This window comes from Manduca sexta, chromosome 5 (assembly GCF_014839805.1).
Source record: "Manduca sexta isolate Smith_Timp_Sample1 chromosome 5, JHU_Msex_v1.0, whole genome shotgun sequence".
Classification (NCBI taxonomy): Eukaryota; Metazoa; Arthropoda; class Insecta; order Lepidoptera; family Sphingidae; genus Manduca; species Manduca sexta.
In genome coordinates, this window is record NC_051119.1 from 525,322 (window position 1) to 541,490 (window position 16,169).

General features: G+C 39.1%; 2 protein-coding genes and 1 non-coding gene across 3 annotated transcripts; 2 read left to right on the forward strand and 1 right to left on the reverse strand.

Moving 5' to 3' along the window:
- Window positions 1–656: 656 nt before the first annotated feature.
- LOC115449274 lies at window positions 657–5,241 on the reverse strand. Its single transcript, XM_030177048.2, has 8 exons — window positions 4,999–5,241; window positions 3,492–3,590; window positions 3,313–3,404; window positions 2,769–2,889; window positions 2,196–2,339; window positions 1,635–1,816; window positions 1,278–1,379; window positions 657–885 (listed from the first exon to the last, which is right to left on the reverse strand). The coding sequence occupies exons 1-8, from the start codon at window positions 5,228–5,230 to the stop codon at window positions 760–762; spliced, it is 1,098 nt and encodes a 365-aa protein (XP_030032908.2). The 5' UTR covers window positions 5,231–5,241; the 3' UTR covers window positions 657–759.
- A 6,599-nt stretch (window positions 5,242–11,840) lies between these two features.
- On the forward strand, window positions 11,841–16,090 carry LOC115449282 (chymotrypsin-1). The gene is made up of 6 exons (XM_030177061.2): window positions 11,841–11,906; window positions 13,251–13,443; window positions 13,754–14,000; window positions 14,385–14,531; window positions 14,888–14,986; window positions 15,690–16,090. The coding sequence occupies exons 1-6, from the start codon at window positions 11,861–11,863 to the stop codon at window positions 15,792–15,794; spliced, it is 837 nt and encodes a 278-aa protein (XP_030032921.1). The 5' UTR covers window positions 11,841–11,860; the 3' UTR covers window positions 15,795–16,090.
- Trnal-cag lies at window positions 12,822–12,905 on the forward strand. Its single transcript has one exon. It is a non-coding gene; the product is annotated as a tRNA-Leu (tRNA).
- Window positions 16,091–16,169: the final 79 nt, after the last annotated feature.

The following is a 16,169-nucleotide window of genomic DNA, read 5'->3' on the forward strand; positions in this document are numbered from 1 at the left end:
CGTAAAAAATACTTGGTTCCATAACCGAATTGAATACTGTAATAACACTTCAAGACAAAAAATATACTAACGCCAAGATAAAAATAATTGCAAAGAATCCGCATAAGAATAGTTGTCGCTAACATTGCAATATCAGCAGAACTGGCGCTCTCTCAATAGTCCAACTAGGTCACGCGTCAGCACTCGAGAATGTACCAAATACAAGGACTTTGACTAAAACACTGATTCAGATAAATTATATTTACTAATACAAAGATATTTGTACCCGACCGGTTCGCGACAACCATACGAAGTATTAAATCCGTCATACTGGCGCACGTAATGTGTCGCGTTCCGGAATCAACATGCGTATAACTGGTTTCAAACAGGCCGGCATAATTGAGACGACTGGCGAGGGGTAATCTCTATTCAATTAATACTCTATCTAGATCCTATTCTACTTACAATTAGGTACAGCGTAATCACTTGCCTTGATCGTATCAAATGTTGAAGCTTTTATATGTATTATATCAATTTAGCTGGCTGATATAGAAAATGTCATTGTAATTTCCATAGCGATGGAAAATAACGAGAACAAAAATGGTGTAAGGGTGATACATACGATGTAGCATAAAACTCACTTGATAGTAAATAAAGTCTGCTCTGTTTATAAATTCTAAGGGCGTTATTACTCTGCAAAATATCCCATTCCTAACATAAAAAAGGATGGTTTCAAGAGTAAAATGCAGAAGTGGTGTCAGAAACTGTATTTAACGGTAGTTAGTACTCTGATGAGGATGATGTTGATGATGATGACGAGGACTCGGAGGCGCTGGTGGAGTTGTACGCCCAGCCCTCCACCTGCAGCTTGTACATGTGGTAGAAGTGCAGCAGCGGGATGCGGATCTAATGAGACAAAAGATAATTACAAAAGTCAGCTCTAAGTTTTAAAATTTAATCACCAACAGTGCCGGGGTTTGGCATTATGAGTCGTGTCACCAGGTTCTAGGAGAAGGATCAGAATGTTAAGGGTTTGCCATTGGCCTGAGCGTGAAAAATATTTCACCTGGACTGCTGATATAAGTTATACAGTCACTGAGCCTTAAACTAAAAAAAATAAGGGTTTCTTCAGACCTTATACTGTCAGAAAGAAACGTAATGCACAGCTGTTACTTCAGTATAGTTTTTTTATGGAATAGTATCGTCGTGGACGAACCAACTTATTTAATCGGGGGCAAAAACTAACAAATCAAAGAGTACTTCAAAATTTGATAACAATATAAAGTAATCTGACTCACCCTAGCTTCAGGAGAGTCTAACTCCCACACTTTGGGATGCCCGATGCGGTACGGCACGCCCACCTTCACGCATATGATCATCGTGTCACGAGCAGCGTCTATCTGAAAACAAAATAATTGAAAAGTCTGCCAGTAATTTCGAATTAAGGTTATTCACTAAGATCTCAATATGTTAAGGTTTTATCCGCCGAAATCTTTAAATTTTTACCTTAGTTTTGTTATCACTTAACAGATCATTCAATCCTCTCCTTTGAAAAACTCCATATTAAGTAATATCCGACTTAAAAGTCATAATACAGGGCCGAATACGCTGCCATTTGTACACATACGCGCCAAATGAGTTTACTTTAAAGTTACCTCGAGGTAATAAGTGAGGAAGGTCTCGGTGGACGGCTTGACCTGGAACACCTCGTGGTAGAACTTGAAGATGTCGTCGGCGGCGTCCCCGCGGTCGTAGCACCGCAGCCCACCCATCCACCAGTGCCCGCTCCACCCGTGGCCCACGTAGTCGTACAGCGACGCGCGCGGCATTATGAACCCTGGGCACGTGATCACACTGCTCATAATAACTTAATACTTGTAATAGTCACAGGTCTCATATTACTCTTTATAGTGGTTGAAGATATATGTCTAACTTTATCGAGAGAATTTTATTATCTCAGGGAACACTAAGGTGAAGTTACAATTTGATAGATCAAAGTAATTATCTCCAGGCCAACCACTCCCCTTCTTTGTTTAATTCCTATCCTTCCTTAAAGGTTGGCAGCACGTCTATTCTGTAACACGAGTTTATAGACTGTGAAGATCACTTTACATCAGGTGATGCACCTTCAATAAAACAATATCTAATATACGTCTTGCGCCGCAGGTATTAACTGCAAATGACTTATATTAAATAAATATTGCATATCGAAATACCAAATGGATCGTCTTTAGCGAAGGCGCCGACCGCCTTGCCGGTGATGGCAGCGGTGATCCACGGCACGTAAGGGTGGATCAGGATGTGGCGGGGCGGCGCCGGGGGGCGCCGAGAGCGGAGCGGGTCTGGGCAGGGGGAGCCACCTGCAAACAATATACACTAGTCAGCCTGGACTGTCTAGAGTGTGTAGGAATAGGTCAAAATCTGGAGTGATCAAGCATATCACTTGATTAGACAAAGGATAAGTAATATGTTTGATATGTCAAATCCAGGTTTATGATTTTCTACAGATGTTTTCTTCTGAATTTGATAGTCGTATCGGATATCTCATTATAACTTTTAGTAAAGATATCCATATCGCTTCGCTTAAGACTTACCTTAGAGATTGAACATGTGATTTATAGAATATATAGAACCTAAGAAAATTTTAATTCAATTTAAACCTATGAAAATACATTTCAAGCAATACCGTAAAACTTCGAGCAGGGTGGATTTCTGGAGAAGTTATTACGCTGTCTACAACACGTACATCTACGATAAGTTTTATGTCAAGAGCATTTAGACTATAGCACCTTGAGAGAGAGCGACGAGCGACCAGTGTCCAGTGTGCTCGTGGACCAGCGTGGGCGCGCCGGAGTGGAACCCGCAGCCCGTCGTGCACGCCACGCGACTCTTCAGCTTGCGAGTGCCGTTCTGTACACACAAATGGAAGACTTTAATGTACAGAAAGAAGTCTAGCACCTTAAACTTGCGGAAACAGTCTATACGTCACATATTCTATAATAATACGCAAGACTTTAAAGACCAGAGATAAGGGTTCCACAAAACTTGGAACTCTAAAAGTCAGCGTTGCAATACAATTCTTTAAATTGTCATGTATTTTTACGGTGTAATTCTGTATTGGTTACAAACCTTCAACATTAAAAGTCAAGATCAACATCTTATAAAGAAAATTTTATAAAAAGATAGACCTATATCTCACATAACATTTCCAATTAAAATCTGATATTGAACATATACACCCCCCCCCCCCCCTTCGGCACCACTAATATAAAAGGAAAATAAAGAAACGGAATAAGTGATAAAGGAAGAGCACTTTGTAAGCAAGAAGCTCACCACAGGGTCGTCGTATAGGAAGCAGAGCTCGCGCGGCAGCAGCATCACCCGAGTCACTTCCTTGTCCTCCTCGACAAAGTCCCTCGGAACGTCTAGAACAGTTAATTGGAAGTTAGAACAGAAGACGCTATGCCCCTCTTTGTTAAAACATTGTGACAGCTCACTCTATCGTTTCTTACCACTTATGAAGTCTAGATGATAAAATTTGTTTTTGGTTTGTTTCCCGCTCTTCTCCAGTATGAAGTTTTTGAACGGCAGACACACTGGCAGCATGTAATCTGGAACAAGGACATGCTTAACATGTATAACATAAATATAGTCAGTTAGAAATCAGAAGCAAATTACTTAATTCATTGTAATTTTCTTTTTAATCAAAGCTTTCTTCAACTAATCTATGCAGTAATGACTAACGTAACACTTTCCATCAGGCTATTAAAAACCGAAAACCAACGAACTTATTTGTCCATTAGAAAAAAACACAAAGCAATCCATTCAACAGATTTTTTTAGATGTCCTACTAGTATTTTATTCACAATAGCGGAATTAAAACTAGCTCTTTTGAGTCAGTTCTAATTTTTTCTATTCTGTTTCTAATTAGTTGTTCAGAGTCCATGAAATTCTTTTGTAAAGAGCTTTCAGCCAGCGTCAGTTGTTTTAATTTGCGCCGGAGCTTGTCCAAGTGTCATTACGTGGTAATTATTGTTGACCTCTGGGGTCTGGGATCCGCAGTTGAATGAAAACCTATTTTTTTAGTTAAACGCAAATAAGTAAATGGGTCACCTGATATTAAGCAACCTATCCTGCTAATAAGTAGTATTCAAGATAAGGTACCAAATACTACAATGCCAGTCTTTAAAAAAGGAAATAAGGAAATACGTATGGGCCTTCGATAAACTCTCTCAAGTAACAAAATGCAACAAGCTGGCACTTCAAATTGTCTGTCTACGCGACAGTGGTACGATGTGGGTTGATAATACTAATTTATTATTATGTCTACAGCTTGACTCCGCCATTGTTTGGCTTTGGTATCGAAAGATGTTTTGATAAGCAATCATCTTTCATCTGCTTTTATTCATATAGCTGAAATTTTGGCTTAGTTTTACGAATGGTACCCTATTTGACGTCAACCTCTGAGAGATTCAGTAGTATGTTATAAAAAAAACGAACTATTGGAACATAATTATCATCTGTATTACGTAAATATAACTCCTACGTAGGCGTTGTATTGCACCGTATCGCCACAAACAATCTATTGAAAAATATATAGCAAAGATTAGGCACGTACTAAATAGCTATTGTACTCTTATAAGTAAAGAACAAATCGGTGTATTATTTACGTTCTAGTTTTTATAAAAATACCGCAATTTGTTTTAATACTTATTACATATTTTGTTCCTACCCTTATCCCATGACTGTTGGGTTCCCTTCGGAACATTACAGCCAGTGTAATTACTAGGCATTTTGAACCTTGACTAAAGTCGCAGGGTGACGAGTGCAGTGTTATATTTCAAAGCAGCGTAGTGTTTATGAACAATTATCAAGCCAGGGTGTTCTCTGTAGATATATACATAACATAACACTTTTTTCCTCATTAGGTGTCGGTAGAAGAGTAACACGCCAACATTTCGCCACCTAATGTAAGGTCCCACTTAACAGGGTGCGAGAATCTTGTGCATAATCCCTCACCGGACTTGATGGTGGTGATCATCTTGAGCAGCGCGAGGCTGTGGCGCACCCTGAAGTGCTTGTACTCGGGGTGCAGCAGCACGTCCGCGATGGGCATCAGCAGCACGGCCGGCTCGCACTCCGCGCCCGCCGCGAGCTGCTCGATGCTCACCTTGCACTCCAGCTCGTCGCGCTCGTAGTCACCGAACACCACGTTACCGCTGGAACGAGCATTACGCACACACACACACATATACTTGTACATGCACGCGCAACTTTACTCCCGAAGAGTTAAGCGAAGGCGCAACTAAAGCTCTCACATTGCACCACGCTTGCATGCTTCCGTCTCATGCCGTATCAGGCACAATATGTAATCCTGTACAACTAATTGTGTTTTTATAGAAAAATTCCCCGCTATATTTTGCTCTGCGACATGGGAATCGAACCCTAGATGTCACATTTCAAAACACAAATGCATTATACTGCAAATTTTAGGTGTTGCTATTGTTTATGGGCAGTCGCAACGTTTACCATCAGGCGAGCGGCTTCCTCGTCTCGTTACTCAGTGTCATGTGAATCGTGCATGTCGTACAGCGCGTATCCGTCGGGCACCTGCGCGGCGTCGGCGGCGGTGGCGAGCGAGAACTGCCGGCTGATCATCACCACGCGCGGCACGCGGAAGTAGTGCGGCGTGCCGTTCTTCACTGAAACATATCAAATTCATCATAAACAAACACAAATGGTTTTATTACCTACATAAAGATTTTAGCATATTAGAAACGGGAGCTGAAAACGAGCAGGTCCTTCCTCTGATGCCAAATTATAACCATCGCCTATAATTTTATACATTTCTTTACGTAAACTTAGCTTTGCTTACTCTTGCTAACAATGCGGATGGATAGGAGAGGAGGGCTGTTAAAAATACCAAAATTCTTCTTAAATAATACTTGAACGGCCACAACCTGTTATTTCATGTGGAATTTACGTGAGACAGTGGTTCTACCCCGGTCATGTCAATCCATACAGTGAACAAATACTACTAAATCCCATAATGTAGAGTTGAATAATGTTTGTGATCGCTGATAGAATTGAATCAAACAAACCGTGTATGTACTGCAAGGCGCCGAGCCAGGTGAACTGCAGGTCGGTCATGGGTCCCTCATCGGGCTCGAACCCGGGGTCGTCGTGGCAGCTGAAGAACTGGCACCGGACCATCGCGGCCACTGCGCACAATTCATTTACATAAGTCTACGCAAGGCTTCGTTTGACGTATGTCCACCCGCATTAAATATCTCTTAGAAGAGCGTGTTTTTTCGAGATTGCTGGTAATGGAATTGATGATATTAATATACATGAAGAAACGTGAAAAGGCTTTATATTTTTCTTTAAGCACATTGCGTTCACGAAGGAGTGTGAGATTTGACATGATTAAAGTTCACATAGAGGAGTGCAGAAAAATAATATTTATATATAGTATGTATTACAAGTATATTTTACAACTTTACAATTGAATTTCACATGAATCATTATTATATACATACAAGTATATTAAATTCGTACATCATCGTTTGTAACAATCATGATTTGGGCATAAATTTTAGAGTACAATCTAGATTAAGTACTATGTTTTGATTGTATTCTGTGTGTGTATACATAAAACAAAAAAAATTGGGCAGTCGAATATGGAACGCTAGACGACCACTAGTTTTTCTAAATCCTCCGGGAAAGCGACAACCGTTCAAGAAGTACAAAGGTTCCAGAATCAGTCTATATTTTAAAATGATCTCTTGTCTATTGCCTCTCTATTAGGAGTTCCCGTCAAGAACAGTGAGTAACCATTAGACACCCGTATAATAAGGTTTAAATGTATATAAAAGTAAGTAAGTAATATCAGCCCTGTATTACATACTTGCCCACTGCTGAGCACGGGCCTCCTCTACTACTGAGAGGGATTAGGCCTTAGTCCACCACGCTGGCCTAGTGCGGATTGGTAGACTTCACACACCCCCGAAATTCTTATAAAGTACTTCTCAGATGTGCAGGTTTCCTCACGATGTTTTCCTTCACCGTTAGAGCGAACGATAAATTCACAAAGAATACACACATGATTTTTCTTTTTTTTTTTTTAGAAAGGTCAGAGGTTTGTGCCCTTGGGATTTGAACCTGCGGACATTCGTCTCGGCAGTCCGTTCCACACCCAACTAGGCTATCGCCGCTTTTTTATATAAAAATTTAAGCTAATTCAGATCACATAATATGATTATAATAGACTCATGATTGACGTTGCTAAGTAGCTACGGTTATGTATAATAAGTATATAATATTCTTTACATAACATATGGAAAATGTTGTGGTTGTTACATTAGCTAATATTATTTATATGCAAAGTTATATTTTATTGTATCAACGCTGTTATTAAATAAGAAATAAAGTAAAAATAGTCTATATTTCTCTCCGGCCTCTAACCTATGTCTACGCATTGATAATAATGTGAATTAAGATATGCTATGATACTTTCACGAGTAGTTTGTGATTATATTATCTATGTGTCAGATAATGCGCCATTTTTCAAGGCGAGTGTAGTATTTACACACACACACCCATCACATCTTTATCGCCGAAGGGGTAGACCGAGATGAAAGTTTTTGCTAAGTGTCTTCCGTCCCATGAAGCAGATAAGGGGTAAGCCTATCGCCATATCAGACACAAATTTCAGACTCTGGGCTGATAATGGCGCAGAAAAACCCAAATATCAATTTGTCTGACCCAGGACTCGAAACCTCAAGGCATTGGTGATACCGCACACACAATACTATAACGCGACCGAGGCATTTACATCGTACACCTTTATACTAAATTATATACGTTACTGAGTTGTTCAGACTTAAGGACAAACTAAGTTTGCATTAATGTAATAGATATTTAGTAAGAACTCACGCGCCAATATGAGCGGTATTGCCACGCATGTAGTGTAGCGCGCCATGCCGCTGTACTGAGCCGCGGAGACGTCTCAGGAATGCATGTTTTCTCTCGTGTTTACTAACACCATGCTTAAGATCAACTCCAGTGACAATCAATGAAGTTAACACATGTGAATTTCATTCCCAGATTGATCTATATTTTTTTACCGTACTGACCCATGTTTAACATCAACTAGTTGTAACGTGGCGTGCATCTAGTCAAGTTAATACGTGGATTCAATTCCCAAGCTGAGCAATTATACTTTTTTATGACTTAATGAGGTACCTCCCTGATGATAAGTTCTACGATTGCCCAAACAAAGAAGCGATACCACTAACAAGATCAATTACAAGAAGCTATATGGCTCCACAATACTTGTAAATAATTTTGTTATGTTGTTTCTCCCGACATACGTAACATTTTTTTTTATACGAACATTAAGTGACCCCACTGCACCTGATGGCAAGTGGAAGTAGGTCAATAGAATATCGACAGACGAACGATGACTACTCCTCGGCGACGCAATTATACCGGCGTGTTAGAACCGGATATACACAGACTGATCCCGGAACGCAACACACTTACGTGGGTCAATGTTTTATCACCTTGTGTACGGTGGTCGCTATCCGGACGGATATAAAATATATCCTACCACAAGCAAAAATGTTTCTATATATTTCTTAATGAAATTATTTTATGAAGATTTTAAAATTTATGCCTATTAATGGTTCCGGCACTTTATGAAAGTTAGAAGGTTGAAGTGGTAATGGTATGTCACAGAACAGATAACCGCTGGAGTAAGCATGTTCTGGAGTAGAGATCGCGTTTTGGCAAACGTAGCGTGGGGCACCCTCTGGCCAGATGGCGGGACGACTGACACAAGAGTGGCGGCAGTGACTGGGTACATACATCACGGGCTCTACGGCGTACCGCGGGAGAGGCCTATGTCTAGCAGGGGACCAACGGACTCATGAAAATTATTATGATAAATGAATTTAATTTCTATTGTTACACCCTACTGCCTACTAAAATACCAATATTTTTTGTACACTCATAATTTATTTTATTTTATTAAAAAAAAATGTCTATCTGCAATGATAATTATGACATACAAAAACAAAACAGCTATCAAATAAATCATTCAAGTTTCATAGTTAAGAGAATGAGCGACAAACGTTTAGCCTAATCGATGATCAAAAATGTTCACCAGTTCCTACAGAGTTCCATGAAACATAACTCATTGTATAAACGAGGTGTAAGCAATACATACAAACAGCTCGTTACAGGCGCTCGGCTGTACGGAGCGATCGCCCGCGCCTGACGGCACGCCATAATGCGCTGCGTCCAACACTGGCGCTTAAATTAATATTTGTGAAGTTAGAAAGGATGGAGGAGGTTTACATTTTTAAAACAATTTGAAGAATCTATCCAGCCATCAATTGTTCAAACTTAACTTACCTATATAAAATAAAAGAAATTACACTAGGCTCCGATCGTCATCACAAAAAGTATATTGGCTAGAATGTCCTTTGAAGCAGAGAAGAGAGTTCCAGTATAGGTACTACTTAGTAATAAAAAAGTGAAAACATTATATATTGGCTCCATGAACGACAGAAACTGTGATTTCCGATACTAATCCATGTTTCTAAATGGAGGCCTCCTCGATATTGATCTCGATTTTCATCGATTAATAAACAGACGATATACTTCAAGGCCTAAAACTGACGGTCTTCATGTAATAGGAAAGTGACATACATATTTTAAACTTGCAGTAAATTGACTAAGCTCCTCTAGGCTACTTGTTAAAGCTTAATTTGGTAAACTCGTCTAGTTGGGATGCGTGTCACCATTATGCGCGAGTTGATATGCGTCGCATTCGAAGCTAAATCGCTCGCGTCCTGTCTGCTACGGCACTCGGAATCACTTCCATAATGCTTTACTGTCGATACAGGATTGCTCTGACTTTTACTTATTACCATCGTATGAATATGATTGTCTGTTGTCAATTGAATGGCTTGATTTTATAGACTTAATGCTTTTATTCACTGCCAATGCTTTGTTGTTTATTTCTAATTTCTATAATATAATTTACATGATCGTTGTGAATACAAGTTTATATTAATAGTAATAGAAATATGATATTATGACATACTGTTTTTTTAACCGACTTCAAAAAAAGGAGGAGGTTATCAATTCGACGTGATTTTTTTTTTATTTTTTTTTTTTTCTATGTTTGTTACCTCAGAACTCGCTCATTTATCAACCGATTTGGAAAATTCTTTTTTTATTCGAAAGAATTTCTCTCCAGATTGGTCCCATAAATTTTTTTTCAAGATCGTTTCGGTAGTTTGGTTTTAAAATTAAAAAAACTAGAATAATTATGTCGTCCAAGAAAACGAAATCGCGAATTTAGCTTTCCTGTGACGTATTTAGTTATGTTTTTTGCATTGAGTTTGGTTGACTGTACTTCTCACATACATATAGCATAACATCTTTTCCCCGTGTCAGGGGTAGGCAGAGGCGTAACATTTCATCGCGATGGTCGTACTGTGTGTGAAACATATCAGTTGTGTTTTTGTGTTGGGTTTAGTAGACTCTACTTCTTACATACATACATATATGTATGTATATAGCATCACACCTTTTCCCCTTTTCAGGGGTAGGCAGAGGTGTTACACCACAGCGCGATAGTTGTACTGTGAGCAAAATATATCAGTTGTGTTTTTGCGTTAGGTTTGCTTGAATCTACTTCTCACATACTTATACATATAGCATAACATCTTTTCCCCGTGTCAGGGGTAGGCAAAGGTGTAACATTTCAGCGCGATAGTCGTACTGCGAGCGAAACACATTAGTTGTGTTTTTGCTAGTTATAAATACATTAACAAATATACGAAAACAATGTGCTGCCAGCGTACAAAGTCAGCAAGTCAGATCGTCACCGGAGATAAACACATCGCCGCAGCACAGCAAATGGAAGCTATTAAGGAAATATTTAAATTTGTGAACTGTACACTACCCAAATTCTTCCCCTGTTACATATAGCTGGTCAAATGTGGGTGTATTACACTCCCTGCCTTGAAAAAAGAGGAAATAAAAAGATGAAACACCATACATGTGCTTGGTATTACACCTTTCACTGTGTATGTTGTAGTACACACAAACCTACTCCTTTTAATTGATTTGAAAGAAATTTAGCTCATAGATGGACTATGCAACAAATATAGCTAACTAGCAATTTTAATTAGGCACCGACTCCAAAATTGGTATCCAATATATACTTGTTATGTGAAATTATTTTTTGGTTTTGAGTGGTTTTTGAAGGAGGTTTAATTTTTTGTTAAAATTATTTTTATTTGTGTTTGTTATAGTAAGCATTAAAATTGAATGTCAAGCAGAGCGCTTGTGCGAAACTAAGCGCCTGCAAATAAATATTAGCAACGCAACATAAAAGTTAAATAACAAATTAATATTGCATGTATTAATTAGTACAGATTGCTTTTGTTTGTCAAGTGATTATAGGAAAGACGAGTTGTTAGGAATAACTAGTGCTCATACTATGTAGAAAGGACGATAAATTAGAATCATGTGACAGCTCCGTATAGAAGGTCCTCTTCGTTTCGGAGGAAACAGGTGAAACGATGGTTTTGAAAATTGCTAGATTTATATTATTTAAACTCCATTCCCTGAATGCCTAGATTTGAAGATAAATAATACAATACATAGGTATTTTCTTATGTCACACATTTTTACCACATTTCGGCGCTCATTGGGGGAGCCTCGTGTTTCAGTATAACTCAGTATTGTATATAATGAAGTCTGCACAGATGCGGGTATATTCATAGTTATTTAGTTCACGATTCCACGGCCGCCTCGACTCTTTATAAGCCCCCACTGCGCATGCGTCGGTCAGTACCTAACGATGGCGTGTGTATTTCTCATCGTGTTCTCCAGTGTTGTATTTACTGGTAAGATCTCTTCAAAATTGTCGTCTGTATAACCAAAAGTTTAAAAAGAATATGCAGTGTAGTTTCTCTGGTCAGTGTCGCAGTAAAGCGGTGGTAGGGATCCGTACTGCTCTTCTTACGCAATGCCGTTACGTTCTTAAAAACATAGATTTTCCCTCACAACAAAAGCTCACAGCCTCACTGTTTAAAAACCCCTGCCGGACGGCCCCCGGGACACTCTTTGAACTAGGAAAAATCCGGGGAATTCCGGACGGATGACAGCCCTACACTAAACCCGAGTTTTGAGTCAGAAATAACTAGCCCAGGATCGGTCCTGCGTCTTTTATGCGCTGCTCCAGGCTGCCTGGTCATTAGCATCGGCCATGTCACGGCATTATTTCTTAGTTCTTATCTAAATTCCTTTATAAGTGTAAAAAGTAAAATAAGAAACTGTAAAACATCAACGTCGTAGTTTAACTAAAGTATTAATACGCATTATTCAAAATTGTAAAACGATCTTCGTCAATACTTCTTACATTAATGAGGTTACTTTAGTTCGTTACTCTCAATGTAGAAATTTGGTACTTAACAAAGTATGCCATAAAAACTATGAAATTGACATTTACTTTCATTTAATTGCCATAATAATCAACTATTGATTAGTTGGCAGTTGCTTCAACTTTCAACAAAATTTTTGAACTAAATAGCTGTAAACTAATTTAATGCTATATGTCTAGTGCATTTATAGCCGAGGGCGTCTGCGCAATGTCCAATAATCTAAAAATATTTCTGTGACCTTGACATTGATTTACACAATTCTGCCTTATAATAGTAGTTAGTACTTTATTCTGTGCATACTACAATACACATTTTCAAATCTATTTATAGTATCAATCATGTACGAACCTAATTTATAATTTCAACAATCACTGACAAGTCAGGATGGCCGAGCGGTCTAAGGCGCTGCGTTCAGGTCGCAGTCCACTTCTGTGGGCGTGGGTTCGAATCCCACTTCTGACATAACTATTTTTATTTTTTTCTATACACTTAATTTGATAAACTTAATTGATTCGTATAAACTGCAATTATTTTTCTGTAATAAAAAAATGTATTATTACAATAATTAACTTCCCAAATTATAATAAGTGTTACTTCGCCGATCAGTCATCAAAACCAAAAAAGTATAATATAACCATCAAAAGTATTCGATAGTAGATCTATATTAGAGACCGCAAGTTTCATTCATCACAACAATCTCCATAGAATTATTTTACTAAATTTATAAGACCCATGATGCACACGTTATACGGACTAAAGCGTGTTAGGAATTTTGTACCTCTTTGATAATGTGATAATTGTTCTCAGCGAGTGCATCATTGTTCTCGTCTGTGCCGAGCGAGGGCAGACAGCAGTGGGAGCGCATCGTGGGCGGCACGAAAGCTCCGAACGGCTCCTACCCGTACCAGGTGTCGCTGCGGTTCTGGGGCGTGTGGCACTTCTGCGGCGCGTCGCTCGTCACGCCGAGGGTTATACTCACCGCCGCGCACTGTGTCGACAGGTCGGTTACTTGAACAATAGGTTTCCTAGTGTCTCACTTGACAATGTAATAGAAATAGGAAATAGGAATTAGACAAGGACAGTAACTTGATATTTTTATTTCGAAAGAAAGGAGGTTGAAGAATTATTTTATAAATAACCTGTATCCTGAACATAGTCTTGTTAAATTTAATCCACATTGCTATTTGTTTTTTGTAGGCGTGTGCTTATATCTATAAAGGACACTCTAATCCCCTCTATATTATCACTGTAATAAATACTTTAGACTACATATACGCAGCAATATGAAAATACGTGCATTTCGTTTCCAGAGCGAAGCCAGAGTACTTCAAGGCGGTGGTGGGCACGAACCAACTCCGCGCGGGCGGCACCGCCTACGACATCCGCAAGGTAGTTGTGCACGAACAGTACGACGACGACGTCATCGTCAACGATATAGCGATACTCTTCACTGAGGAGGAGGTGCAGTTCGGAAAGACGGTAGATGCTATCGAGCTGAACGATGAGCCGCTGCAGAAGGGCGAGGAGTTGATACTCACTGGATGGGGTACTACATCGGTAAGTATACTGTTCGTAAGGACTCGTGGTGGCCGAGCAACCATACTTATAATTATTTTTATCATGTGCTTGAAAGGTAGTATACATTCATACCGTATCTAGTAGGTGTCTTGTATAAGAGAGTCTATCAATATATTTGGTTACTATCACCCCTTTAATGCCAAAAAATATTTACCTATTGGGAAATAACATCGTGGCTTCCATTGCAAGTATCGCAGGTATTGGATCCCCTAAAGCAGTTTACAAGGAGGCCAAGAGTTATAATATCTAAGCGAAACACATTCTGTAACATGCAGACATATGTCGCGTAGACCTTATAGTCAGTGAATCGATGACAGACGAGGACGGTATTTTGTGTATTTACGTATTTTCTTGTATTTCCAGTACCCCGGCAAGCTACCGAATGACCTGATGCAGCTGCACCTCAAGTCGATCACGTACGAGGAATGCAAGTCAGCGCACGACGGCGTCAACGCCGTGTTCGACACGCAGCTCTGCGCACTCACCAGGGAGGGAGAGGGTGCCTGCCACGTGAGTCACACACCGCACTACATTAGTACCCTACAATCATAATATGCTTACTGCCTAACTCAGGCCTCAGAGCAGATCAAACTAACAAATCCTATGGTGGTTTACTGTACAATGGCCTGGCGAAATAGTTACCTCCGCGATGTAATTTTTTGCTGATAAGTAATGTGTATTATGGTATCTAATGTGTGCAAGCATAGTTGTATTCCGATATTTAAGAATATTACAAGCATTATGAAACCCAATGTCTCGGGATGTCTACCACAGAAAATTTTCAATGGTGTTGTTCCTGTTTAGACTTTAGACGATCCTTATTTGACTATATTAAAAAATATAGGTTAATACCTATTCTCTTCCAGGGTGATTCAGGAGGCCCGCTGGTGAGAGAAGGACGACAAGTAGGAGTGGTGTCCTGGGGCATCCCGTGTGCCAGGGGAAAACCGGACGTCTACACCAGGGTAAGATACCTGTCTCCTTTTCTTTACTATATGAAATGAATATATCTGATGGTAAATACACGTACAATATAGATTATAGAACAAATTATATAATGTTGACGAACAACGTGATACGTCGCTTGACGTTCACCAGAATTACATTGTTGTCACGTATATAGGCCAGTGTTGCATATTACAAGCAATGGTCACGATAAGGAACCACTCTAATCTTCTATATTTATTTATATGGGCAAGGAAAAGTAACTGCATTTGATGGTGAGTGAAGTAGGGTACTGTGGACTCACAACAATTGGGGTGATCCCGTTTTTAAATAGTAATCGAAAGTTAAGTAGTTTAGTTAGGTAGTACAATTTAGTTTCCATACAATTTATGTTTATATAACTCAATTCAGTATAAGTAGATGTTTATATTGTTAATTGTTCTTTGTAGAGTCGTTTCCGTAGTATAATTTCAATTAGGGCATAGGTTTAAGGAATACAATCTAGTCTTAATGTAATTTAGTGCTTAAGTATGCTTTATAATGATTATGTTCTGTGTTATGCTTATTGTTAAATAAATCCCCTTGGACCCTTGCCAGTCGACACAATTATGCCTTATGCTTAGGTACGTGTGCTATGGCGGGCATTAAACTTTGTATACCGTGGTTGCTATTTGGGCGCATACGAATAGCCTAACACGAGCAAATATTTAAAAACACTTCCAGGTGGAGTCGTACATGCGCTGGATCGAGAAGACCCTGTACGATGACGACGAGGATCACCTCAAGTACCTGAACCGACCCAAGACGCGGAGACTCGACGCTATGTAACCATTATACTGAGGGCCTGTTACAAGTTACAAGTAAAATTTTATTTGATATTTATTGAAACAACTAATGTAAATAGTATTCATTTTGTTACCATTTATTTGGAATCATAAATTACAATTTGGCTTTTGTATTTGGTCGGCTTAAAAAGCTATGTGACGAGAAATCTTAACTCTGAAGTAATAAGACATGGCATTATAGATGGTCTGTGGCTCGGCGCCGACACTTATGTATAGAGACTGTTAGATATTAAGTTATGTTATGTATATTATAATAGATTGCAATTTATGTTTATTTTATTACGTAAATTGGTTTTACTCGAGGCCCTGCTCGTGTTTCACCAAATAAGAGTACCTCTTACCAGTTAATCAAGATTAA

Coding starts and splice junctions, on each gene's coding strand:
- LOC115449282 (XM_030177061.2), top strand. CDS start 11,861: ATGGCGTGTGTATTTCTCATCGTGTTCTCCAGTGTTGTATTTACTG. Junction 13,444..13,753: donor GCCGCGCACTGTGTCGACAG/GTCGGTTACTTG, acceptor TTTCGTTTCCAG/AGCGAAGCCAGAGTACTTCA. Junction 14,532..14,887: donor AGGGAGAGGGTGCCTGCCAC/GTGAGTCACACA, acceptor ATTCTCTTCCAG/GGTGATTCAGGAGGCCCGCT.
- LOC115449274 (XM_030177048.2), bottom strand. CDS start 5,230: ATGTGTGTGTGTGTGCGTAATGCTCGTTCCAGCGGTAACGTGGTGTTC. Junction 3,591..4,998: donor GATCACCACCATCAAGTCCG/GTGAGGGATTAT, acceptor TCCTTGTTCCAG/ATTACATGCTGCCAGTGTGT. Junction 2,340..2,768: donor GCTCGTCGCTCTCTCTCAAG/GTGCTATAGTCT, acceptor TATTGTTTGCAG/GTGGCTCCCCCTGCCCAGAC.